At 39.5% G+C, this 26,922-nt stretch overlaps 1 protein-coding gene across 1 annotated transcript; it reads right to left on the bottom strand.

Moving 5' to 3' along the window:
• Window positions 1–1,257: 1,257 nt before the first annotated feature.
• Window positions 1,258–23,799, bottom strand: ZNF713 (zinc finger protein 713; the record flags this gene model as incomplete). Its single annotated transcript, XM_081131725.1, has 6 exons — window positions 1,258–3,212; window positions 6,274–6,366; window positions 8,101–8,227; window positions 10,582–10,670; window positions 22,033–22,663; window positions 23,770–23,799. 6 exons carry the CDS (start codon window positions 23,797–23,799, stop codon window positions 2,155–2,157), a joined length of 2,028 nt encoding a protein of 675 aa, XP_080987851.1. The 3' UTR covers window positions 1,258–2,154.
• Window positions 23,800–26,922: the final 3,123 nt, after the last annotated feature.

The raw sequence follows: 26,922 nt of genomic DNA, 5'->3' as shown, positions 1-26,922 counted from the left end.
CTGGTTGCAAAACTAAACCTTGATAAAATCCTTTACCAGCTGTAATTCATCACTACTTTTTTTTTTTTAAGATTTTTAAATTGATTTTTAGAGAGAGAGGAAGGGAGAGGAGAGGGAGAGGAAGAGAGAGAAGAGGGGAGGAGGGAGGGGAGAGAGAGAGAGAGAGAGAGAGAGAGAGAGAGAGAGAGAAAGAGAGAGAGAGAAAGACATTGATGCAAGAGCAGAACCTTGATTGGCCGCCTCCTGCACGCCTCCTACCAGGGATTGAGCCCACAACCCGGGCATGTGCCCTGACCGGGAATTAAACCAACCTTTTGGTGCTCAACCAACTGAGCCACACCAGCTAGGGCACTAATTCTTTAATACATACCTTTGCTGTCAGACTTCACCTTGGCTCACTCTCTTGCTTCTTGAAATCTGAGTGCCCTATACTCTACTTCCTATGGCAAATGAATGCTAAATGTAGTTCCTTTTGGTGAAGAGATAATTCCAGAACTGATCTACCCTGAAAATGGATCTCTACTACAATGATATTTGAACACAAAATACTGTTAGACATCCTCCCTGACTACTGTAACTCAGGGTTTTAAAAAATATTTCACATCTGCTGATGTGTGGGATATAAATGCACTTTCAAAAGTTTAATTTCTATGATGAAGTGAATTCACTTAATTAATTTCTTGCCTTTTAGTGTTTTAAGTCTTTAAATCATTTCAGCTTAAATCTAGCCCTTCACAGGGAAGAGCATCAGGGAAGTCTTGAGCTGGGAGATATGTTAGAAGAAAGGTGAAAAAGCAAGGAAAATGCATTCCTACCTTGGTCTCAAGCTTCTTTCACCATGCCTGAGAAGACTGAGAGAAAAGTGAAAAGCCAAGAAACTCAGGCAGCCTCACATTTACAGCTATTTATGGTTTATAATAGTTTGCACTGCTTTGTAACATCAAAATGTGATTTTTTGTCAAACAAGGCAGTAATCATAAAAATCAAATTAAATCACCTAAATTCTTTTTGGGAAAAGGTGTTACATAAATATATCTCAATAAATAAAGTGGATTATTAAGCCAATTAGTATTACTTCCTTAGTTGTTTCTGTAAGACACTACGACTCTTCCCTGGTTCTCAGCCTCAACTATGTACCACAGATCACCCTCTGGTACAGTCTGCACTTTCTTGTCTCCCAGAGTGGGGCTGGGAGGCAGAGGAATTCTTAGCCCCCATTCATTATTAGAAACAATAATAACAACAACAAACACAACAACAAAACCTTCTCTCTATTCAAATCTGCAAATATAGCAGAAACAACAATTTTAACTTAAAAGTTATGTTTTGTTACAGGGAAATTTAAAACTAGAACAACATGATAGAAAAGCAGACTTTTCCGAATAACTTCAAATTTCATCAACATAATCCTCAATCTCCTCCAAGACTCTTTTTAAAGTGACCCTAGGATTCTGATGAGATTAATGAAAGCATTGCCAAAACCCCCAGAAAACAAAAAAAAACAGCAACAGAGTATTGCTATCTTATCACACTGTTTCTCAAATAATGGTACAAAAGATTTAGGTGATATATCAATGAATATTTACTCTGATGGAAATTAGAACAAATATAATTAGCATATAAAACCCAATTTTCATAAATAATATTTCCTAAAGGCTAAAAATTAAGCCCCTTTAAAAATATGAAGTAAACACTAAATATGGTGTTTACTTCATATTTAATAAGTAAACACTAAAAACTGCAAAGGAAGCATACAAATGTCGAAGTATGAGAAATATTGGTGTTTTCTGTTTATTTCAAGTTTATGTGACTACACTACATCATTGCCTTGATTAATCAAGGTTTATATAATTGAAAAACTTTATATCATAAAACTCACAGGTGAATAACCACAGGGTATGCCTACAGAATTTCTGGTCATTAAAAAAAGGTTTATATCAGATTTGGAACATGACTCCTAATATAATCTTGTTCATAAATTATTTTCACTATTTATAACCTCTCCTGGGAACATAATATTCTACTAGTTTAAAGTCTAAATTTATTTGGTTTCTATGCATTAAATGTTTGTTTACAAACTTTGTCTCCACTATGAATAACTTGTTATTAAATGGTATGGAAAGGTCTGACAAAAAATTTCCTACATTTATATATTCATATAACTTCCCCCCCATGAGTTATGTGCTGCTGAGTAACTGAAGGACCATGGCTTAAAACTTTCTCACATTTATTATAGTCACATAATTTCTCCCGAGTATGAATTTTCCTATGTTGATTAAGGTGTGCACTCTGGCTAAAAGCTTTCTCACATTCATGACATTTATAGGGCTTCTCTCCCGTATGAATCCTCTCATGCTGATTAAGATGTGTCCTCTGGCTAAAGGCTTTCCCACAAAAACTACATTCATAAGGCTTCTCTCCAGTATGAAGTCTATGATGTTCAGTAAGGGATGTGATACGGCTAAAGGCTTTACCACATTGATTACATTTGTAGGGCTTCTCTCCAGTATGAATCCTCAAATGCTGAGTAAAGGATGAATGTTGACGAAAGGCTTTCCCACATTCATTGCATATAAAAGGTTTTTCTCCTGTATGAATTCGCTGATGTTGAATAAGATGTATTCTCTGGCTGAATCTTTTCCCACATTCATCACACTTATAGGGCTTCTCTCCTGTAAGGACTATTTGAGGTTGAGTCAAAGATGAGTTGTGGCTGAAGGCCTTCCTATATTCACTGGGTTTCTCTTCAGAACGAATACGATTAGTAAGAAGAATATGTTGATTGAAGATTTTCCCACACTCATTATATTCACAAGTATTCTCTCTTACATAGTTTCCCTGGTAATAAATCAATTCTGAATTATGTTTGATGCTATTTCCTTGTATGTCTGAATTCAGGGGTATTTTAAATGAAGAAATTCTCTGATGCATAATAAGATTTGAGTTCATTTTATAGTTTTCCCCAATTGTATTACATTCAAGGCTTCTCTCCTGTGTGACCTTTTTTTGGGCAGACGATACTAGTCCTAAATGTCTCTGCTGGTTTTCTTGGTTAAATTCTAACTGGTAATCAAAATCCCAGAGTCCTTCTAGAATGGAGTACCAGAAACTGTCTCCTGTTAGTCTCTCTATTATCATGTCCTGGGTTTGCTTTTCATCAGAAATAGTCTGGATTGGAGTTGATTTTTTGACTTCAGGTCTATTTTTTCCATCTATAAGAAATACAGAACAAATTAAGACATACAAATTGATAGTTACAAAACAGTCATGGGGATGTAAAGTACAGCATAGGGCATATAGTCAATAGTATTGTAATAACTAAGTATGGTGCGAGGCACTAGACTTATAAAAAAACAAGTGGGGGTTTACAGCATATTTCTAATGACAAAAGAAAAAAATCAGAATATTCAGATATTTTGCAGCAGTCTCTGTTTTCAAAAATATTGTTGCTAATGAATTACCAAATGAAACTGACAATAATGCAAAAAGGCATTTGTGGCATTGAAAAGTTCTAAAATGAGGCCATGTAACAAGAAGAAAGACTATAAAAAGATGACAAGAAGCAGTGAGCTGGAGGAAATTTTAAAACATGTGTGGTAACCATGAAAAAAAAAGAGATCATTCTGGAGTGTCCACAGTTGAAAGGAAATGGAAAGGAGAATAAGAAATATCAGAGAAAGGCCTGTGTTCAGAGGTGGGAGATACTAGAGGAAAGACTGTATTTAAAGAAGACAGGTCTCATCTGTGGATTATTCTACTATAAGAACAGCCACTTGCTTATTTAAAAATTATTTCTTACTATTTTTAATCTTTTGTTTAAAATGATAAAACTAATACTTGCTTATGGTAATATAATAATGTGAAAATACATACTGTAAGAATTCCACTCCTTAGAGAGGGGTGGGAAACCTTTTTTCTGCCAAGGGCCATTTGAATATTTATAACATCATTCTCAGGGCATACAAAATTATCAACTTAAAAATTAGCCTGCGCCTGGGCGGGCATGGCTCAGCGGTTAAGTGTCGACCTAGGATCCAGACGATCAAGGTTCGATTCCCAGTCAGGGCACATGCCCGGGTTGTGGGCTCGATCAATGACTCTCTCATCATTGATGTTTCTAGCTCTCTCTCTCTCCCTCTCCTTTCCTCTCTCTGAAATCAATAAAGATATATTTAAAAAAAAAAAATTAGCCTGCTATATTTGGTCAAACATTTACGTAACTCACCCCTAATGGCTGGAACTACTTCTCTTTGGTGAGGCCTTAGCAGGGCCAGAATGATTTCGCTGCTGAATTCAGCCCATGGGCCAGATGTTACCCAACCATCTTAGAGGTAATCATTGTTAATAGTTTGGGGCCTATCTTGCCAGATATTTCCTATGTTCACACAAATATAAATGTGAACCATATTTTGAACAAGCATGACTCATGGGTTGTGATAAAAACAAAATTTCATTTCAGTCTCCTACCACTTTAAAGTTTATTTAGTGGGCGTGGTCTTCCTCTGCTTCTAGATGAATATTTGGGCAGGTCCCGGGGCTTTTCCCCTAATTCTTAAGTAACTGACACTCCTGTTATATTGTCACAAACAGTCTCTATTCAGCAATGAAAATGTCCAGTCACATGTAATAGTCAGAACTCCAAAATTAATCCCTTACCTCTCCCCTGGGTCTGTTACCAGAGTCATATTCTTTCTTTTCTCTCTCTCTCCCTGCCTGCCTCTTCCCCAACTCTACTCTCTCCATCCTAGCCTTTTCTCTGACTATTCTCTTCCTTCCCCACTTAACTATTTCCCTGCTCACCTCTTCCTTCACTCACTATTGTTGTTTAGTTCCATTCTAACAAGATTTGGAGGGTAGGAGCTAAGTGAAGGAATGAGGGATTAGGAAGAAAAAGCAGAAGTTCAAATGAAACAAAACGAAGTCCAAATGATGAAACAAGGTGTCAGAACAAAGAATCAGAGTGGGAAACTACATAGAGATGGGGCAGGTTAGTTTGGCTGAATGAACCAGAGTGGAATATAGGATATGGGCAGCAGTCAACTATTTGCTAATATAACCCAGGCAGAGCATTGTAGGTGCTATGCTAATAATAGGAAACTAAGGAGGTTTTTCTTTTGGCCAAGAAGTCTCATATTTAGTGGGATGTTTTAAAGAAGAGAGTACAGCCCAGCCGGGCGTGGCTCAGCGGTTGAGCATCGACCTAGGATACATGCAATCAGGGTTCAATTCCCGGTCAGGGCACACGTCCGGGTTGTGGGCTGCAGCCGATCAATGGTTCTTTCATCATTGATGTTTCTATCTCTCTCTCTCCCTCTCCCTTCCTCTCTCTGAAATCAATAAAGATATATTTAAAAATAAGTAAATAAATAGAGAGTACAAAGTCAACAGCTCCAGGTTTTGAAATATGGCACTTAATTAAAATAGCACGACATTCATAGACAAAAATATAATCTAAAATCTGGAAAGAGAATGTGGGTGAAATACTTAGACGAGAAATGTAGAAATGGGGGAAACTGACATATAAGGCTACTTATAAGCACTACAACAGAATGGAGTACCAAGCCCACAGGAATGCACACCTTCAGAAGAAAAAGGAGGGAGAGGAGGTAACACAGGAGCAGGTAGCGATACAGGAGAAAGGCTGAAAGGGGCAAGAACAGTGTGATTCACAGGCAGGGTGGAAGAAAATTTCTAAAAAGCAAAGTCAACACAGTCAAATACAAGATCATAGGAGACAGTAACTACGATTTCTAGCCACTGGGTCTGGCTGGAAGGAAGTCATTGGTAATCTCCCAGAAAACAGTTTTAGTAACACGAGCAGGATGTATTGCGAAGGTGATCATAAGAACCAGGGTTCTGGGTTTTAGGCAAGTTTAAAGAGTCTGATAATGAAAGGAAAAAGAAAACATGAAAAGTAGATGAAAATGGCAGAGATACAGACAAGACAGATTTAAAGAATACCAAACGAGAATGTGTGATGAAAAATGGAAAATGCTGTGTGGGGATTTGCAACACCAGGGTATTTATGGACATTCAAACTAATACCTTCAAATTAACTTCTGTGCTGTGTCAATTTTTAAACAATAAGTATATACCAGAAAAAAAGAAGAAAGCCATTTCCACTTTGGGAAAAGGTCAAACGTGAACTAGATTTTTCGTCTTCAGTATTCTTCAGATCCCAGAGAGAGGTATTTGGAGCACACTCAGTTGAGTACGTCAAAAGTGACCGTTTCCGTTCACCCAGGAGCAAGTGCTAAAATGCTTGCTTCTCACCTGGATGAGTGTCCAGCGGGCTGTCTCCTTCCGTCACCCACTGCTCTTCTTGCTCCAACTGAGCGATCACCTCTGGCTTATAAAGTTGATGCCCTATTCATGGGGGGGAAATGTATCTCAGAAGTTTACACTGGAAACAAAAACATTTCTCTCAGAACTCATTTCCAACGTTTTTAGTGTTGAAGGGCCTCTGGTTTTGGAAAGGGGAGGCTTCAGAGGCAGCAAAATAAAGCTACCCACCTCCAACTCTGAAAGTCAAGACTTTTTACTTGAGGAGAAAGAGCAGAAAACAAAGGTCTCTGTCTATGAAACTGATTAGCATTCTTCTGTTCTGGCCTGAACTATATTGACAAAGCTTTGGAAGTTTTCACTACTTGAGAAAATAGAGTACTCCCCCTCATCCACAGTTTTGCTTCCTGCAGTTTCAGTTACCAGCAAACAACCATGGTCTAAAAATATTAAATAAAAAATTCTAGAAACAAACAATTCATACATTATATTTTTAAATTTTTATTTATTTTTTACTGATTTATAAAGGCATTTTTCTTTTTCTTTTTTAATAGAATTTATTGGCGTTACATTGGTTAATAAAATTATATAGGTTTATTGTGTACAATTCTATAATACATCATCTGGATATTGTATTGTGTGTTCACCACCCCAAGTCATGTCTTTTTCCATCACCATTTAACCCCCCCTTTACCCTCTCCTACCATCCCCCACTCCCTTTTCTGATGATAACCATACTGTTGTCTATGAGGTTTTTCATCCAATCCCTTTCCCCCCCTCCACTCTGATAGCTATGAGTTTGTTTCTATTTTGTTAGTTAATTTTATTCATTAGATTCCACATATAAGTGAAATCATATGGTATTTGTCTTTCTCTGACTGGCTTATTTGACTTAGCATAATGCATTCCAGAAAGAAATAATTTGTAAGTTTTAAATTGCAGGCTGTTCTGACTATTGTGATAAAATCTTGCACATTCATCCTGTTCTATCCCTCCCAGGACGTGAATCATCCCTCTGTTGATATGCTTATCGACACTGTGGATGCTCCAGGCCAGTTAGTCACTTCATAGCCCTCTTGGTTATCAGATCAATTGTCTTGGTGTCTAAGTGCTTGTGTTCTGGTAACACTTACTTTGCCTAATAATGGCCCCAAAGCACAAGAGGAGTGACGCTAGCAATTCAGATATGCCAAAGAGAAGCCATAAAGTGATTCCTTTAAGTAAAAAGGTGAAAGTTCTCAGCTTAATAAGGAAAGAAAAAATTATATGCTGAGCCCTAGCCAGTTTGGCTCAGTGGTTAGAGTGTCGGCCTGTAGACTAAAGGGTCCCGGGTTCGATTCAGTTGCAGGCTTGATCCCTAGCCCCTGCAGGGGTTGAGGCATGTGCAGTGTGGGAGGCAACCAACAGATGTGTCTCTCTCACATCAACGTTTCCCTCTCTCTCTGCCCCCGCCCCTCCATTCTCTCTGAAAAAGCAATGGAAAAATATCCTTGGGTAAGGATAAAAAACAATTTATATGCTGAGGTTGTTTAGATCTATGGTAAGAACATGTCTTCTATCCACAAAATTGTGAAGAAAAAAATTCATGCTAGTTTTGCTGTCGCACCTCAAACTGCAAATGTTATAGCCAGAGTGCATAAGTGCTTAGTTAAGATGGAAAAGGCATTGAAGTTTATCATAGGTATGTATGAACAGGAAAAAGCATAGTGTATGTAGGGTTCAGCACTATCCAAGGTTTCAGGCATCCCCTGCAGATAAGGGAGGACTACTATGAACCCATCAGAATGGTTTCCAGTTTTACAGGGACACCATCCTTACCCAGTGTGACCAGATTCCTATAGTTTTCTAGCATCACATCTCGGTAGAGGTTCTTCTGAGCAGGGTACAGCTGGTCCCACTCCTCTCTGGTGAAGTCCACAGCCACGTCCTGGAATGTCAATGACCCCTGCAACATCAAGTACATCTTTGCTCAGCCATAAACCTTTTTTTTTTTTTTTTACTGGGGCCCTTACTGGACGTAGCAAAGGTACAGCAATAGACAAAGATTAGGATGTCTAAGCTGTTTGTGCTGAGAGTCTTCAGGGCTCTGAGTAATCTAGGTCAAAAATTTTGAAATAACATTTACTACATGTCTTTCGATCATCTTTCAAGACAGATGGAAAAACATGCATAAAATAATTCTTGCTTTTGAGCCTTTTATAATTTTTAACAGGGGAAAGACTCTCGTATTATCTAAACAATTAAAAAACAATATAGAAAAGATGTCACTGAAGAGGTGACATTTAAGGATTTGAAAAGTTATTAGTACAAAGATCCTAAGGCAATAGTGTGTGTAGCATGTTCACAGAAGAGAAGTGAGGCCATGGTAGCCAGAGGGGAGTAAGCAAGGGGAAAGTAAACTATAAAGTCAGAAATGCCCAGAGTCTAGATTCTGAAGGACTTACTTAGGCCATCATCAGACTTTGGCTTTTACTCTGAGTGAAACGGGAGCCACACATTTTGAGCAGGAGTGACATGATCTGATTTTCCACTGCCCTGCCATTTCCTGGGCTACATTTTTTTGAAATCGGCCTTTTTCTTCCTTTGCTTTTACCCTTCTTGCTAATCTCTGCTGTTTCCCAAAGCAAAGCTCTCAAACCCACCAATTTTTCTCCATCTTCAAGTTTTAAGCTATCATTTTCTGTTATCTAGAAGACTGCAATAGTTGCCTAGGTGGTTCTCTCTCCCTTTTCCATTCTTGCCTCTCACAAGTTCACTTATTACATAGCACACACCAGGGTGATCTTTTAAGTGGAATTCAATTGCTTATTACGTTACTATCCTGCTTAAATTCCCTCAAAGACTTTTCACTGCACTTAGAATAAAACCCAAACCTCACAGCCAAAGGCCCTGCACACTTAGCGCCTGCATGCTTCCCTAAGCTTACCTCGCTCCCCTCCAACCACACTGGCCTTCTTTTAATTTCTCAAATATACCCATGGTTTTTACTGTGTAAAAACCTAAGGCATGTTTAGCACGTGCCTAAAATGCTCTTTTCCACTTCCTTTTATAACTCTTATATATCCTTCACATCTCACTTTAAAATTTGCTTCCCCAGAGAGTTCTTCCTTGATTCCCTAATGCGCACTCATGGCACCTTATTCTTATTTTGTATAATACACATCTCAATTTGCAATTTATTAGTATATTTGCTGAACATCTGTCTCTGTTAGACTGTAAGCCACTCAGGTTTAGGACCACGTTTGTTTTTGCTCATTGATATATACCTGATGCCAAGCATAATTTCTGGCACACGGGAGCTGCTCAAAAAATATTTGTTGAATGAATGAATCATCTTCTTTCTTAACACAATAAATGGTTCTGGAAAATTAAACACTGGCTAGAAGGCCAAGAGGCATGTATGCCACATTATTCTCGATGTCTTTTTATTTCTAATGTGGGGTCTTACAATTAAGAGTAAACTGAATGAATCTATTCCTTGCAGACGAAAGATCCCAAAACACTAATGTACTAAATAAATGTTCAGCTCTAGATAACTGTCTCTTTATTGTCCCAGCTCTTGCTCAAGTTTTATTTCCTGTCTGCAATGGTCCAATCTTTTCTAATTTACAAACCCTACCTGATATTAGCACAAATTCAAACTCTACCTTCTTTGTGAAGTCTTCTCTTGCCTCCAGTCTCAATCAGACTTCTCCCTTTTCTGAGTACTTCTTGTATTTGTTGTCTTTTGCATGCACAGCAGCATCCAACATTGTACTTATTAAATATTAATTGTGTGATGTAGGCTTTTAAAAATCTCCTCTGATGAGTTTATTTGCTATGTACAGATAATGATTATTTCATAGAATTTGGAACAATAGAAGGCCTCCTTAGAAGCAACTAAGACTGGCATCTGGTGTGTTAAGCAAAAAAGCTGGTTAAAGTGGAGATCCATAAAATATATCTTAACCACTTTATTTAAAATATATATATCTATATTCATTGGCTCATCTTTTAATGTAAAGCTAAGCTTTTTCTAAGAGTGAAGGGTGGTTATAAGACAGTATATGGCTTCTTCTGCTTCTTTTACAACATCTAGCACTGACGTGAATACTTGATCTGTAAAAATGCTGGAGGGGAAAAGAGCTATAAAGGGGTATATAAGGTGAATGGGAAACATCCAATAGAGATTATCATCTGTCACAACTGTTTCAAGGGCTTGAAGTCTTGAGGCTTAGCACTTCTGAGAACAGAAAAATAAAAGTGCCCACATTCTGAGAACTATGATAGCATTTCAGAGGAGGGTAAAACTAAACTTACCTGGGACCTGACTATCTGTGATCCATCATTCATTTCCTTCTCTTCCATGTTTCCCTCCTGAAAAAGTACAGCATTCTGAGAAGGCATAACTGGGAAAAAGCGAAAAAAAGCATCTCATCAATACATGGTATTAAGGTTGAACCTAAAACTTGGAGCTTTTGCTTTGTGTTAGGATGGCAGTTTATTTATTTTTTAAAAATATTTTTATTGATTTTTAGAGAGACAGGAAGGGAAAGGGAGAGAAAGAAATATCAATGACAGAGAAAAACATCAATGGGCTGACTCTCGCATACACCCTGACCGAGAGTCAAACCTGCAACCTTACGATGCACAGGACGACACTCAACCAACTGAGCCACACTGGTCAGGGCAGGATGGCAGACACTTTAGAGGGAAGTACTCAAAGACATAAACTTTAAAGGTTGGATGACTTAACTGTGACATTCTTGTTCCTCTATTACACTGAGGAATTCGATGCAGGACTTCTCTCTTCTGTGGAACAACGCCACTTATTGTGGCATATAAGAAATTCAAGAGAGCTCATAGTTTTTAGCCCTAGCTATACACTTGGGGAATTTTTTTAAAAGGCCAGTGTTCAGCCTTCATTCCCAGAGATTTGTTTAAATCCAATTTTATACAAATTGGTGTGGGGTGGGCCCGGGCAACAGCACTTTATATTTTAAAGTCCTTAAGCGACTTTAAGAGGGAGATGAGAACTGCTGAGATTAGATGCTGCAGACAACCTCTGTTGAGGGCTTATTCTTACCCTTTAAGGTGATAAATTCAGCTCTAAACTCAAACTCCAGAGATCTCTCCTCTGCTTCCTTTAAGATGATCCTTCTAATATACAAAGGAGATTTCACTCTTCTCATTTTTCAGAATGTTCACCTTCCTTTTTGAGTACCTGGATTCAGCCCTACACCAGTATTACTAAACTGTGCAGTTCTTAAATTGTAGTGTCCCCAAAGCTTTGTTCTCTTCTAGTAGGACAGTCAGGAAATATACCAGTACTAATAGCCTCAGTATCCTTGTCAGGCCCTGAAAGCTGATATTCTAGTGCCTATGGGGAACAGTCACTCCCAGGTATTAAAGGTGCCTCATCTCTGATGAGAGTCCCAGGAGTCAATGGACAACTCACAAGGATGACTTCTGCTTCCCAGAGGCAGCCAGCCACTCTCAGAATCTTGCCTTTTCAAGGTGGCTATTACTTTTTTTAAAACTAAAGGACATCAATCCTCCATGTACAGACTTCATTATGATTTCAAATCTGTCTCCTGGCAGGGATCTTGTATGATACAATTTCAGGTTGAGCACCTGCAATGAGATGCACCAGAATAAGCAGAAGAAATCCAGTTGTTTCGGTCACCTATGGCCCTACAGTCAAGAGACACAAACTACTCATTCATGAAGACAGAGAACAGTAGGATGTGGAATTCTTTAAAAGAATCAAAAAGCATTTTTAGAAAATTTCTCAGATTCACACATCACAGAAAAGCAGCGATGTATTGATGCATCAACTACAACAAACTTTAGCATAATCCTTTCCCACTCTCTTCGTAGAATAGAAAACATGTGGTCCTTTCCCAGTGACTTTCACCAACACCAATAACAGAGTGAAATGTATTAATTTGCTAATAATCATGAAAGAAAACATCCTTTTTCTGTTCACAAAAGTTGGCCTGGAAAACTTCACTCAAAAACTAGTGATAGAAATAAAAAATAAAGCCATTTCTAAGAAGCAATTAAAAGAAAGAAAGAAAGAAAGAAAGAAAGAAAGAAAGAAAGAAAGAAAGAAAGAGAGAGAGAGAGAAGAGAGAGAGAGAGAGAGAGAGAAAGAAAGAGAGAAAGAAAGAGAGAAAGAGAGAAAGAAAGAGAGAAAGAAAGAGAGAAAGAAAGAGAGAGAGGAAGGAAGGAAGGAAGGGAGGGAGGGAGGGAGGGAGGGAGGGAGGGAGGGAGGGAGGAAGGAAGGAAGGAAGGAAGGAAGGAAGGAAGGAAGGAAGGAAGGAAGGAAGGAAGGAAACTGTAGTAGTTCCAGTGGTGGAATGGACCTGTTAGGTAAGGAAGCCACTCACTACCTAAGACATGGCATAGATCTAACATTGTACAACCAGTTCACTAAGAAGCAGACCTTTCAGGGGTAATTTAAAAGTACTTTAAGAATTGTGTCACTAATTCACCAAGCAAAAGCTCTAAAAAAGTCCTATTGTAAGAGCCAGACACAATCTATGAGAATGCTCTGATGTTTCAACCCAATCACCTCAAAACCACTCATTCACAACAATAAAAACCACAATTAAGTTAGGCAGAACAGCATTTCTCCTTCATATATGTGAAACCAAGGGGATGAAGAGCGTGTCAAATATATTATATATTGCATGCAAATTTAGTTAATTTGAGACATTTTTATGGCAACTAATGAGACTAAGGTTCCATAGACACAACTTTGGAAGTGCTGATTTAGTTCTCAGTTTCCTGGTTTAATGAAGGACTCTAAAGTTGAAGAACTTTCCAGAGAAGCCTGTGGGATTGCCACAAGCAACCATGATGCTTGGAAAGTAACTAATTCGCTTGACTGCCTAAGGAATACCAGAATTATAATAAATTCAGATGACAAATGAATATGGGCTTACCAGTTTTCCTTTTTCACCCCAAGTTCTTTCATAAAATGGAGTAAACTTTACTGACCATGTAAAAACCCCATGTAGTGGTTCTCAGTGTGGGCTGTACATTAGACTCAGTCCAGATTTTAAAATATACAGATGTAAATATATATATATGTCCAGGCTCCACCCAAGAGCTACTAAATCAGAATCTGTTGAGGTGAAGTCTGGCATCTACATATTTTTAAAATGACCTATAACTTTCTTTGATGCAAGCAAGAATTCAAACAGTTATTAGAACTTTTCATTTACTTTCTCAAGCCCAATGATTTTCACCATCATTCTACTCCAGTCACCCACTTCTGAAGCCACACCACTTCTGATATCTTTCTTACCTTACAAAACACTAGACCATGAGTCAGGAGACCGAGGTTCTAGACTGTATGGAAAAGAAATGAAGATAGGAGTGGGTTAATAGATGTGGGAAAACAGAAAAAAGAGAAGTGCTTATCAGAGTGTGGTCTGAAGATCACTTGAATCATGATATTTGTTGAAAGCAGACCCCAGACCTAATGAAATAGTAGTTCTAGGGGGGAATATTGGCCCAGGGATTTGCATTAAAAGGTATTTCTTCCTTGGAATCAGTCCATTCTCTCCAGCCTCCCTACAGGCCTGAATCTAGCACATATCTTCTCATTCCTATACATCAACTTGATCTTTCACTTTTATTGACTCCTTCCTATCATCATTTAAAATCATTTAATGTCTCTCCCTACATTAAAAACCTTCACTGGCTACCTACCCCTTTGCAACTACTATCCATTCTTTTTCAAGGCGGCACTCTTCAAAGGATTGTCAATACTTGTCTCTATTCCCATTACCCACTGATTTTCAATTCTCTATAATCTTGCTTCTGTTCTGCTGCCAGGACACCACTGAAATTTCTCTGGTTAGTAATATAAAACACCCTTATGTTGCTCATGCAATAGACCTCATTACTTCTTAAGTGTTGAAGGTATCTGATATTGCTGACAGCTGCGTCTTGCTTTACTTCCATGGTCTCTCTCAGTGGGCAATGCTCTAATCCCTTTTCCTCTGCCTACCACTTATATATTGTTGTTCCTTATAACTTTCCAAAATTTATTCTTGTCCCTTTCACAGTTGAAGGAAAGGAATCCTTAAAAGATATAAACCATACCTAAAAAGAAGAGTTCACTTCCTCAAATGCCCGGGCAAAGAAACAATCCATCAAGTACCATGAATACCATGGTAACAAATTAGCTCAGAAGGAAAATAAAAACTCTCCAGAAACCAAACTCAAAAACATGGATGACTATGATTTAAATGACAGAGAATTCAAGATTGCAGTTTTGAAAAAACTTAATGAGATACAAGACAACTCAGAAACACAGTTCAACGAGCTCTGGAATAAAATCAATGAACAAAAGAAGCACTTTATCAAAGAGACTGAAACTATAAAATGAACCAACAAGAAATTCTGGGGCTGAAGAGCTCAATAAATGAGGTGAAGAATGAATCAGAGCCCGGCCGGGTGTGGCTCAGCGGTTGAGCATCGACCTAGGATCCAGGCGATCAGGGTTCGATTCCCGGTCAGGGCACATGCCGGGTTGCGGGCTGCAGCCGATCAATGACTCTCTCATCACTGATGTTTCTATCTCTCTCTCTCCCCCTCCTTTCCTCTCTCTGAAATCAATAAAGATATATTAAAAAAAGAAAAAAAAGAAAAAAGAATGAATCAGAGAGGAGTGTGGGAAACAGAGAAGACCAGATGAAAGAGAGAATTAGCGAGCTCTAACATAGAAATCTAGAAATTACTCAGGTGGATGAAGAGAGAACACTGAGAGTTAAAAAGATGAAAAAACTTTATGAGAACTACCTGACTCCATTAGAAAGAGCAATATAAGAATAATGAGTATACCAGAAGGAGAAGATGGGAGAAGAGAACAGAGAACCTATTCAAACAAATAATTGATGAGAATTTCCAAAACCCAGGCAAAGAGCTGGACTTTTGCATTCAAGAGACTTTCAGAATACCTAATTATCTCAGTGCACAAAGGCCTTCTCCAAGACACATTACACTAAAGATGTCAAAATTCAGGGACAAAGAAAGAATTCTCAAGGCAGCCAGGGTAAAGAAGACAGTAACCTATAAAGGAAACCCTATTAGGTTATCATCAGATTTTTCAGCAGAAACCTGATATGCTAGGAGAGAGTGAATGAAATATTCAAAAATTTAAAAGAGAGAAACCACCAGCCATGAAACTTATCCAGAAAAGTTACCCTTTACATATGAAGGAAAAATAAAGGCTTTTCCAGCAAATAAGAATTGAAGGAATTTATCACAAGACCTGCATTACAAGAAATGTTGAGCTCTGGCTAGTATGGCTCAGTTGGTTGGAACATCATCCCATACACAGAAGGGTCATGGATTTGATTCCTGGTCAGGGCACATACCCAGCTTGCAGGTTCAAACCCCGGTTAGGGTGCTTATGGGAGGCAACTGATTGATGTTGCCCTCTCACATCAATGTCTGCCTGTCTGTCTGTCTCTCTCCCTCTCCGTCTAAAATGAAAAAAATAAAAATAAAAAAAGAAATGTTGAAAAGAGCTCTTTTACCAGAAACAAAAGTTACAAAACTCTGAGTAAGATTACAAACACACAAAGGAAGGAAATTACAATTCTTTCAGAATAGAGTATGAATCACTTAGTTATAACATAAAGGTTAGAGGGAGAAAGCACTTAAAAAAAGACTATAATTTCTGCAACTTTGGAAACAAACATACAGTATAAAATGGGATAGTTTATTACAACAAAAACATAAAAGGCAAAGGGGAAAGGGTCGAACCTGTTTGCACAAGAGAATGAAGATGATGCAGTCAAAAGAAAAGGACTATTGTATGTATGAAACATTTCTTACATAAACCTAATGGTAACCACACACACAAAATCTAGAGTTGAGACACATAACATAAAAAAAGATGAAACAGAGGTAAAAATCATAGAAAATCACAAAACTAAAATAGACAGAAACATAAGGGAAAATAAACAATGGCAATACAGAGCCACCAGAAAACAAAAACTAAAATGGCTATATTAAGTCCTCATATATCAATAATCATCCTAAATGTAAATGGACAGAGCATACCGATCAAAAAGCAAAGTATAGTAGAATGGATTTTTTTTAAAAGGACCCAAGTATATGCTGCCTAAATTCTCAAACTAAATTAGGGCAATACACAAAAACACAATTCCATGTCCTTCCATAGGTGTAAAAACAAACAAACCGTGGTACATCCAGACAATAAGACATCACCCAGGTATTTAAAAAATGTGAGATAGCAAGCCATGAAAAGACAGGCAAGAATCCCAAATGCACACCACCGAGCAGAAGAGGCCAATCTAAAAGGGCCACACACTGTACAACCCCAAGTCAAGTCTCCTTCCATCACCATTTATACCCCCTTTACCCTCTTCTACCCCCTCCCATCCCCCTTTCCCTCTGGTAATCACCATACTGTTGTCTGTGTCTATGAGTTTTGAGGGTTTTTTTTCACCCAGTCCCCCAAACCCCTTCCCCTCTAACAGCAGTCTGTTCTCTGTATCTATGAGTCTGTTTCTATTTTGTTTGTGAGTTTATTTTGTTCGTTAGATTCCACATATATGTGCAATCATATGGTATTTGTCTTTCTCTGACTAGCTTATTTTATTTAGCGTAATACTCTCTAGGTCCATCCATGCTGTCACAAAAGGTAAGATTTCCTTTGTTTTTAAAGCCGAGTAGTATTCCATTGTGTAAATGTACCATAGCTTTTTCTTTATCCACTCATCTACTAATGGACACTTGGGCTGCTTCCAGATTTTGGCTATTGTAAATAATGCTGCAATAAACATAGGGGTGCATATATTCTTTTGAATTAGTGTTTTAGGTTTCTTCACATGTATCTCCAGAAGTGGAATCTCTGGGTCATAAGGCAGTTCTATTTTTAATTTTTGAGGTAACTCCATACTGCTTTCCACAGTGGCTGTACCAATTTGCATTTCTACCAACAGAGCATGAGGGTTTCCTTTTCTCCACAACCTTGCCAACACTTGTTGTTTGTTGATTTATTGATGATAGCCATTCTGACAGGTGTGAGGTGATATCTCACTATGGTTTTAATTTGCATTTCTCTGATGATTAGTGACATTGAGCATCTTCTCATATGTCTATTGGCCATCTGTATGTTCTCTTTAGAGAAGTGTCTATTCAGATCCTTTGCCCATTTTTAAAAAAAAAATTTATCATTATTGATTTCAGAGAGAAGGAGAGAGAGAGATAAAAACATCAATGATGAGCGTCATTGATCAGCTGCCTCCTGCACGCCCCCGACTGGGGATCAAGCCCGCAACCCGGGCATGTGCCCCGGCGACGAGTCGAACCGCGATCTCCTGGATCCTAGATCGATGCTCAACCGCTAAAAAAGGTTGATAAATCTTTTGACCTTTGCCCATTTTTAAATTGGATTGTCTTTTGTTGGTGTGTTTTTTTGGCGTTGAGTTGTGTAAGTTCTTTATAAATATTGGATATTAACCCCTTATCGATGTGTCATTGGCTCATTGGCAAATATGTTCCTCCATTCAGCAGGTTGCCTTTTCATTTAGTTGATGGTTTCCTTTGCTGTGCAAAACTTTTTAGTTTGATGTAATCCCATTGGTTTATTTTTCTTTCTGTTCCCCTTGCCTGAGGAGATATATCAGAAAAAATACTGCTACAAGAAATGTCCAAAATTTTACTGTATATGTTTTCTTCTAGGATTTTTATGGCTTTGAGTCTAACATTTAAGTCTTTAATCCATTTTCAGTTTACTCTTAATTCTTCCTGTACAGGAACATGGTATATTCTTCCACTTACTTGTATCTTCTTCAATTTCTTTCTTCAGTGTCTTAAAATTTTCCAAGTATAGGTATTTCACATCCCTGGTTAAATTTATTCCGAGGTATTTTATTCTTCTTGGAGCAATTGTAAAGGAGATTATTCCCTTAATTCTTCTGATAGTTCATTATTGTTCTAAAATGCAACAGATTTCTGAATATTTATTTTGTATCCTGCTACTTTACTGAATTCATTTATCAGTTCTAGTAGTTTTTTGGTGGAATCTTTAGAGTTCTCTCTATATAGTATCATTTCACCTGCAAATAATGAGTTTTACTTCTTCCTTCCCAATTTGGATGTCTTTTTTTTCTTCTTGTCTTATTGCTGTGTCTAGGACTTGCAGTACTATGTTGAATAAGAGTGGTGAAAGCAGACACCCCTGTCTTGTTCCCAATCTTAAGGGAAACACTTTTAGCTTTTGCCCGCTGAGTATGATATTGGCTGTAGGTTTGTCATATATGGCCTTTGTTACATTGAGGTATGTTCTCTCTATTCCCACTTTTGGGTGCTGGATTTTATCAAATGTTTTTCTGCATCTATTGATATAATAATGTGATTTTTATCCTTCATTTTGTTTATGTGGTGTATCACATTTATTTATTGATTCACAATAACGTATTTATATTTTGCCAGTCTAGTGGGTGAAAAATATCTTTGTCTTCATTTGCAGTCTATGGTTACTTATGAGGTTAAGCTTTATTTTTACTGGTGTTTATTTTATAGGTTTTATTGGTATTTCTTCTTTAAATTGCTGTGCATATTCTTTTTTTTTGTCAACAGGTGTTCTTTATATATTATGAACACTAATCCTTTATCTCTTACACATGTTGCAAGTATTTTCTTCATGTCTCCCCCCCCCTCGTTAATCCTCACCCGAGGATATGTTTTTCCACTGATTTTTAGAGAGTGTGAAAGGAAGGAATGGGGAGAGAGTGAGAGAGAGAAACATCGATGTGAGAGAGTCACATCGATTGGTTGCCTCCTGCGTGTGCCCCAACCGGGGCCGGGGATTGAACCTATAACCCAGGTACAGGCCCTTGATTGGGAATTGAATCCGAGACCGTTGGTGCACAGGCTGACGCTCTAACCACTGAGTAACACCAGCCAGGGCTCTTCATGTCTCTTATTTTTAGGCCTTTGTTCTTTTCAAATACAGAAATTTAAAATTTTGACATAATCAAATTAACTAGTTTTCCCAGAGTGTTTTGTGTCCTGTTTGAGTAGTTTGGGATGGCTAAAGCATAAAGTGCAAGGGTAGAAGGCAAAGCAGCATGCAATATTATGACTTTAAAGGGCTTTGAGGGCAGTATTAAGAAACTAGAACATTATCCTGAAGGCAAAAGGGAACCATGTAAAAGTTTTCAAGAATAGAATGATTTTCAACGAAGATTTCTCATTTAATAACTATCTACTGAGCACCTGCTAAATGCCATGATCAAATCTGTCTCTTAGAAAAATATAATTTTGGGACATTTTATATTTCACACAATTTATAAGTTAAAAATAGATCATATGTTGCCTGGCTGGTTTGGCTCAGTTGGTTGGAGTGTCATCTCCTACACCAAAAGGTTGGGGGTTCGATTCCTGGTCAGGGCACATACCTAGGTTATGGGTTTATTCTCAGTCAGGGCACTTATAAGAGGCAACCCTGTAAGTCAATGTTTCTTTCTCACATCGATGTCTCTCCCTCCCTCCATCTCTCCCTTCCTCTCTCTCTAAAATCAATAAACATATCCTTGGTGAGGATTAAAAACATTAAAAAAAAAGATCATATGGCCCTAGCTGGTTTGGCTCAGAGGTTAGAGCATCAGTCTGTGGACTGAAGGGTCCCGGATTCAATTCCATACCTCAGTTGCAGGCTCCATCAAGTCGGGACATGTGCGGGAGGCAACCAATCAACGTGTCTTTCTCACATCACCGTTTCTTTCTCTCTCTCTCCCCCTTCCACTCTCTCTGAAAAGCAATGGAAAAAATATATCCTCAGGTGAGGATTAAAAAATAAAAAATCAACAAAGATCATATGTCAAAGGTATAATTAAGGGGGATTTTCTGTATCACATATCAAAACTATTTTAAATTAAAACAAAATGGCCCGGCCGGGTGTGGCTCAGCAGTTGAGCATCGACCTAGGATCCAAGAGATCTCAGTTTAATTACTGGTCTGGGCACAAGCCCAGGTTTCTGGCTCGAGCCAGGAGGCAGCCAATCAATGATTCTCATCATTGATGTTTTTCTCTTTCTCCCTCTCCCTTCTTCTCTAAAATCAATAAAGATATATTAAAAAACACACACAAAAAACAAAATGGTATCAGAGCAGAAACTGTGAGAGCAGTGAAAGAAACAATCTAAAAACAGGTCCTAGTAAAAACAAAAAAGGGAAAAATAAAGTAAAATAAAAACAGGTCCAAGTATTTATCTGCCTGCAGAATATAATGTGTCATTTCAATTCATTTCAATTATGTTCTATTGAACATAATTCAATAGATGATGGTAAGGAAGGTGTGAAGATAAAGAATATACAAAATGGAATCACTTTATTTTATTATTATTATTTTAATCCTCACCTGAGAATATTTTTTCCATTGCTTTTCAGAGGGAGTGGGAGAGAAACATCAATGTGAGAGAGACACAACCATTGGTTGCCTCCCGCACTTGCCCTGACCAGTGCCAGGGATGGAGCCTGCAACTGAAATAGGTGCCCTTGGCGGGAATGGATCCTGGGACCCTTCAGTTCAAGGGCTGACATGCTCTAACCACTGGGCCAAACCAGCTAGGGCCAAAATGGAATCACTTTAACTGAGCTACTAAAATTACTAGCATTAGAAATGTTGAGGCATGAAGAAAGACCATTCTTGTTCTAACTAGCCTGGGAACTTAAAATATTTTGAACATTCCAGTCTTGCATCAATGCCTGGATAGACATCAGGCATTGTATATGATACAGATAACCCTTTGATTACCCCCTGAAAAACTCACTTATCCACACCACCTAATTACCCTCTGAAGGACTCATATATACATTCACTTAACATCTATTACCTAGTCCATCTGACATGACCAGACTTCGTGGCCCCCAACTTCTGGACCACCTGGCATCCGTCATAATGCCTGTCATCTGACTGATAACTTGTCCTGGACCAATTCCAGGGGTAAGGATGCAGGGCTGAAAATTCTCACTAACGTACTTTTTTCTATAAAGTGTTTTTTTTTATTGATTTTAGAGAGAGAGGAAGGGAGGGGGAGAGAAAGAGGAAGGGAGAGGGAGAAACGTTGGCTAACTCCTGCACGCCCCCTACTGGGGATCGAGTCCAAACCCCAGGCGGGTGCCCTCATAGGGAATCCAGCCATTGACTGCATGACGCTGAACCAACTGAGCAACACCGGCCAGGGCTTTCTATAAGAACCTTTAACTTTTCTTTTTCTTCAGAACACTTATGGGTTTTTGCCTAGCTGTGTTTCCAGCTGCAAAGCCTCTTAAATAAATGTCTACCATTTATTTCTAGCACAGCCTGCGGACTCTCAGTTCCTTCTACAATGGCCAGACAACTGGGGAAAAAGGCATATTGCTATCCACATCACCAAATCAATACCCAATAATACAGGTAAAAATGTAAAAAAGGGATTTTTTTAAATCCTTTAAAAGTATTAGCAGAAAATAATGGTGAATGTTTTAATAATCTTGGCTTGGGGGAAAACTTTCCCCGAAAAAAAATGATACCACCCACGCCTACACAAAAATAAATCGCAGAGGGTATTAGAAGAAAACACGTTTCCAAGCTTTGGATAGGGGAGGCCTTCCTATCCAGGGTCTCGGGGAAGGCTGAGGCGCTGCTGGGGGGCTCCGGGGCCGCGGCATCCCGGACCCCGGCCGCCATCCCGCAGCGCGCGCGCGGCTCGGTCCCCGGCGGGCCGCACTCACCGGACTCCACAGACAAAGGGCCGTGCGGCCGGCTCCGCCCCCTGACACCGCCTCCTCGTCGCCTCCGCCTCCTGCCCGAGCCCAGGCGGGAGAGAGTGATGAGTGTCCTGATGCCTGAGCCAATGACTCCCGGGGCCCGGGCTCCTGGGGCTGGGCCAGCCTCCGGCGCCAGGTGGGCTCCGAAGGGGAAAACCCCGCAATGGCGGCTGCGCCGCGCCGGCCTCGGACCCCCAATACGCATGCGCAGCGGCGCCCGGGGTGGGTGGGGGGCGGCAGGGGGAGCCGCTCTCCGCCAGCGGGGTCGGGGCTCCCGCCGGTTTCCGGCGTCTGCTTTCCTAGAGGCCCGCAACCCGGGGGGCCTGGCCTTCGCCCCCGGCCCTCGCGGAATTTTGGGTTCTGGAAGGGCCGAGGGGGCGGCGGAGAGGGCGCTCCCACACCCCTGCCCGTCGGAGACACCCGGCTGCCCGCGGCGTCGCCGCTCCGACCGCGAGGTGACCGCGAGGGGCCCGCCCGAGCCCGCGCTCCCCGGGGCCCTGGAGCACCGCTCCCCCCGCCCCTGCCGCTTTATATTGACGAAGCTCCAAACGTGACGGTAGCGACTGAATGCAGTGGTTTTGGCAGCCCAGGCCTGCTGATGAGAAGAATGGAATTCTTTTAATGGGGTGTAACATTTTGCTTCATGGGGCCTGGAGTGAGTTCTCCATCCCCGCAGGGAACTGTGGAAGCTCACCTGTTAATGCCAGTCTATAATGAAATCTTCTCTATGATCAGCTTTGAAAACTTTTCAACTAGATAACTGCCAAATACCGATATCCGTAAGCGTATGACTGAACATATTTATTGATAGGAGGGCATTTCTAGAATTCCGTTGTATTCTCTTGATAGGATGTCACTAAATGTCAAATCCATCACTCCTCCATAAAGGTTGGGTAGCATCTCCTCAACTGCAGGGTTAAATGAGTTTCAAAATACGGAAATGTCCTCTGCACTTGCACAGAGGTCTGAAAATGCTCCTGGGACAATAGTTTGCCCTTGAAAAATGTATCCTCTTGCTAATTTTGTGAGGGGATGGGGGTCTCACGTCTTGTTTTTACCTTTTTGTTTTGTTGTGTGAATCTCACCCGAGGATATTTCTTACACTGGTTCTAGAGAGTGGAAGGGAGGGGGGGAGAGAGAAACATCATGTGAAAGGGACACATCACTTGGTTGCCTCCCACACAGCCCAGCAGGGGCAGGGACCCTGCCACCCATGATGTGCCCTGGATGGGGAATGGAACCCCCCACCCTTCCAAGAGCAGCCCGGGGCTCTAACCACCGAGCCCCTCAGGCCAGGGCTTGTTTTTACCTTTTGACAGCACTGCAAGTATATAAAGCAACTTGACATCACTTGTGATTCAAACAATTACCAGTTGTCATCGAAATGACTTGACTGTACTTACAAGTTATATGTTATAAGCTGTTTTACCTTGTAATTTTAGGTTGAATTCATTAAGAAACATTATCAGATTTAAAGCAAAAGCTAATTTCCAAAGCCTTTCAGTAACTGATAAGTGATCCAGGGCAGTTCTTCTCATTTAGAAAAATTTAGATCTCTGCCCTGAGGTCAAATTTTAATGAAACTTTGACACACAAATCTTAATGAAACTTTAACACACACACCTTACCACTTCTAATCTATCAAACTGCTGGCTACGTGGTAAGGCACATAAAGATATTTAATTCCTATTTTTAACATACATTCTTGAAATTAACAACGGATAAGTCCATGAGAGCAAATTAAGTTCACCATTGACATTACTGGTTCAATAACCCATGGTAGATTCAAATATTTTCCACAAAGTACCCACTTAGCAAATTCCGCTTGATGTAGTACTGAGTAGGTTTTTCTCAGCTTCTTTGAAAGTATTCTCTCCTGAAGTTGTACACAGACTATTCATAAAAGTGAATTTTTCAGACACTTCAAAATTGGCATTGACTCCCGCGTTTAAGAAAAAACAACAACGTTGAACAGTATCCATAATATAGGTTAACTCATCAGGAGCCAAGCAAACTTACTTTGGTTGCAACCTTATTTTCATTTTTTATCTGTGATGTGAAGAAATTTCAGTGTGATGAGATGTTTCATTTTAAACTTCTAATTTTTCTGACTATTGCTTTCTCACACAATTATGGTAATATCTGGCCTGTATTCAGCTTGCTTGTAGGATTCAAAGTAACTAGATGGTTTGGCAGATTCCTTCTCAGTTACAATTAACACTAGAAGCTTTGTAAGGCAAAAATTCAAGGACAGAGTCATTCATCAGGGTCCTCTGTTTAGAGTCTTACAAGGTGATAATTAAGATTCCAGCAGGGCTATGTTCCATTCTGGAAGCTCTGGGGAAGAATATATTTCAAGTGTCATTCTGTTCTGGGGGGACCGGCGACAGATGACCACCAGAGTTTGTGTTTGAATTTTGGAGCCTTTATTAGCTGGCCAGCGGCTACAGTTGCAGCGTCTCACCCATGTAAGAGCCGAACTGCAGCCCTGACCCTCAGTTCTCTCACTTTATGCTTAGTAACCACAAAGGCACTGCAGTAAAGGGGTTTCCAATAATTTGTCAGACTGTCAGCTTTTGGTACAGGAAACAAGGGGGGACCTTTAGCAACACAAAAGGAACGGTTTAAACACAATGTCTTACAATGAGTAATGGGGTTATGCTTGGCCAGAGTGTGACTGGTTTGTTCTTTCTATGGGAACTCGGGGGGCGGGGGGGGGGGGCTTATTGGGCTAACTTGTCGGGCCTTGTCCTGTACAGTAGGGATCTTGTTCTACCTTTCCTGTTTCCTTAGGTATATTCTTCTGGCCATGGTGGCCAGAACAGTTTAGGTTGTTGGTTGAATTCAGATTTTTATGGTTGTAGGACTGGAGTATTCCTTTCCTTGCTTCCTGTGAGCAGGAGTCAGTCTTTGCTCCTAGAGGCTGTCTGTATTCTATCTCCTGCCATTTTTATGTTTCCTAAGTATTTGCTGAAGTTCTCACTGAGTCCACCTATTCATCCCCTAAATTCATTGAGCATTTTTATAACCAGGGTTTTGAACTCTGAATCTGGTAGATTCCTTGTCTCATTTCATTTAGTTATTTTTCTGGAGTTTTGTCTGATTCTTCATTTGGGGCATGTTTTTCTCCTCATTTTGCTGGCTCCCTGTGTTTGTTTTTTATGTAGTTGGTAGATCCAGTACATCTCCTGGTCTTCACAGAGTGGCCTTATGTAACAGGTGTCCTGTGGGGCCCAGTGATGCTGTCTTTCTGGTTACTTGAGCCTGGTGCTCCAGGAGTGTCCTTTGTGTGGGTTGCGTGTGCCCTCCTGTTGTAGTTGAAACTTTTTAAACAGTTTCACAGCTTCTTTTATGCATTTGAAATTAAGAAGAGAACTAAGAAAGATTACATGGATGTGGGAGGAAGCAATGTGGGGGTTGGATTACAGTATAGTTAGCAAGATTATACGCTCTGTTGAGGGTGATTACAGTTTATTTCAAAGGCTTTTTAACCTAGCACAGAAACAGAGAACAGGGCTTGCTTAAGGCAAAGATAAACCTTTCACTAAAAAGTTATATGCCTGGGGCAAGACTACCTACCATGACCTTCCAGTAAGGAATTTATGGTCAGATTACCCTTTGAGGTTACTGTCCATAAAATCCTTTAAAAAAAAAGGGGGTGACATTAGGTAATACAATTATATGGTTTCAGGTGTAGAATTCTATAATACATCATCTGTATATTGTATTGTGTGTTCACCACCCCAAGCTCTTTTTCCCCTCCCCTTTTACAGTTCTCTCTTTTGGTCATAAATCGATTTAAAAGATACATTGATGACCAAACTTTTGGTGTCAGATAGTGTGGTCTCATAGCTCTAGGAAGGCTCATTCCTAGGAAGTCTCAGCACCCATGTCATCTTGTTGACCATTGGGGATGGGGCAAAACTGTAACCAAGGGATCTGAGTTGAGGCTGAATTTTCCCAAAAGAGAAGTCTAAGTAAAAAGAAGGCAGGTCTTCATTGTGAAAAAACACTCTGGATCTTTTCTATCCTGTGAATTATCATGATCCAAGGTTTGCCTTCTGTCTCATTTTTCTGTATTTGGCATCTAATATAACATTCACAGAAGCCATAAAAAGAGCATTAACAGTTATCGTATACATGTTCAGCAATCAGAAACAGTTGGTCTATACAGAAAAACTCAAAGAACAAATATAATATTATTATGACAAATGTCATTAGCAGACAGAATATGGTTTCCTGGGGCTGAGGGCAGGAGGGGGATGGCCAGTTACTGTTTAATGAGTATAGAGTGTCAGTTAGAAGAGACAAAAGGAGATCTGAAGATGAATGGTGGTGATGCTCCGACAACAATGTGAATGTACTGAATGCCACTGAACTTAAAATGGTCATTTTATATTATGTATATTTTAACCCAATAAAAAAGTAAAAAGAAAAAGACAGCTGGATTCTTATATCTGCCTCTGCATTCAGTTTCCTGAAATACATTGTTTTGGTTGATGTTTCTGATGAAAATGTGGTTCCATATAGAGATATAGTTGGAAAAACAAATCCTTTAATAGTCCTCCCACATAATTGTGAATATTCTTCTTTGACACTCCTCCAAAACTTAACAAGATTAATTGCAATGTAGACTCTGAAACTATATTTATATACTTTTTGTTTTATTACATTAAAATCTGTGGATGTATCTTACAGTCTAAATGAATCTTGAACTCATGTATGGCTATTGTAATGTCACACATTGGGCATCTGGAAAATATCTGTGTATTGAGTTATCTAACCCAGTGCTTCTTACTGGCAATGATTTTACCCTCCAGGAAATATTTGGCAATGTCTGGAAACAGGTTTGGT

Source organism: Miniopterus schreibersii, assembly GCF_964146895.1.
Source record: "Miniopterus schreibersii genome assembly, chromosome: 3".
NCBI lineage: Eukaryota > Metazoa > Chordata > Mammalia > Chiroptera > Miniopteridae > Miniopterus > Miniopterus schreibersii.
Note: the sequence above shows the minus strand (reverse complement) of the source record. Positions and strands in the feature narration are given on the sequence as shown.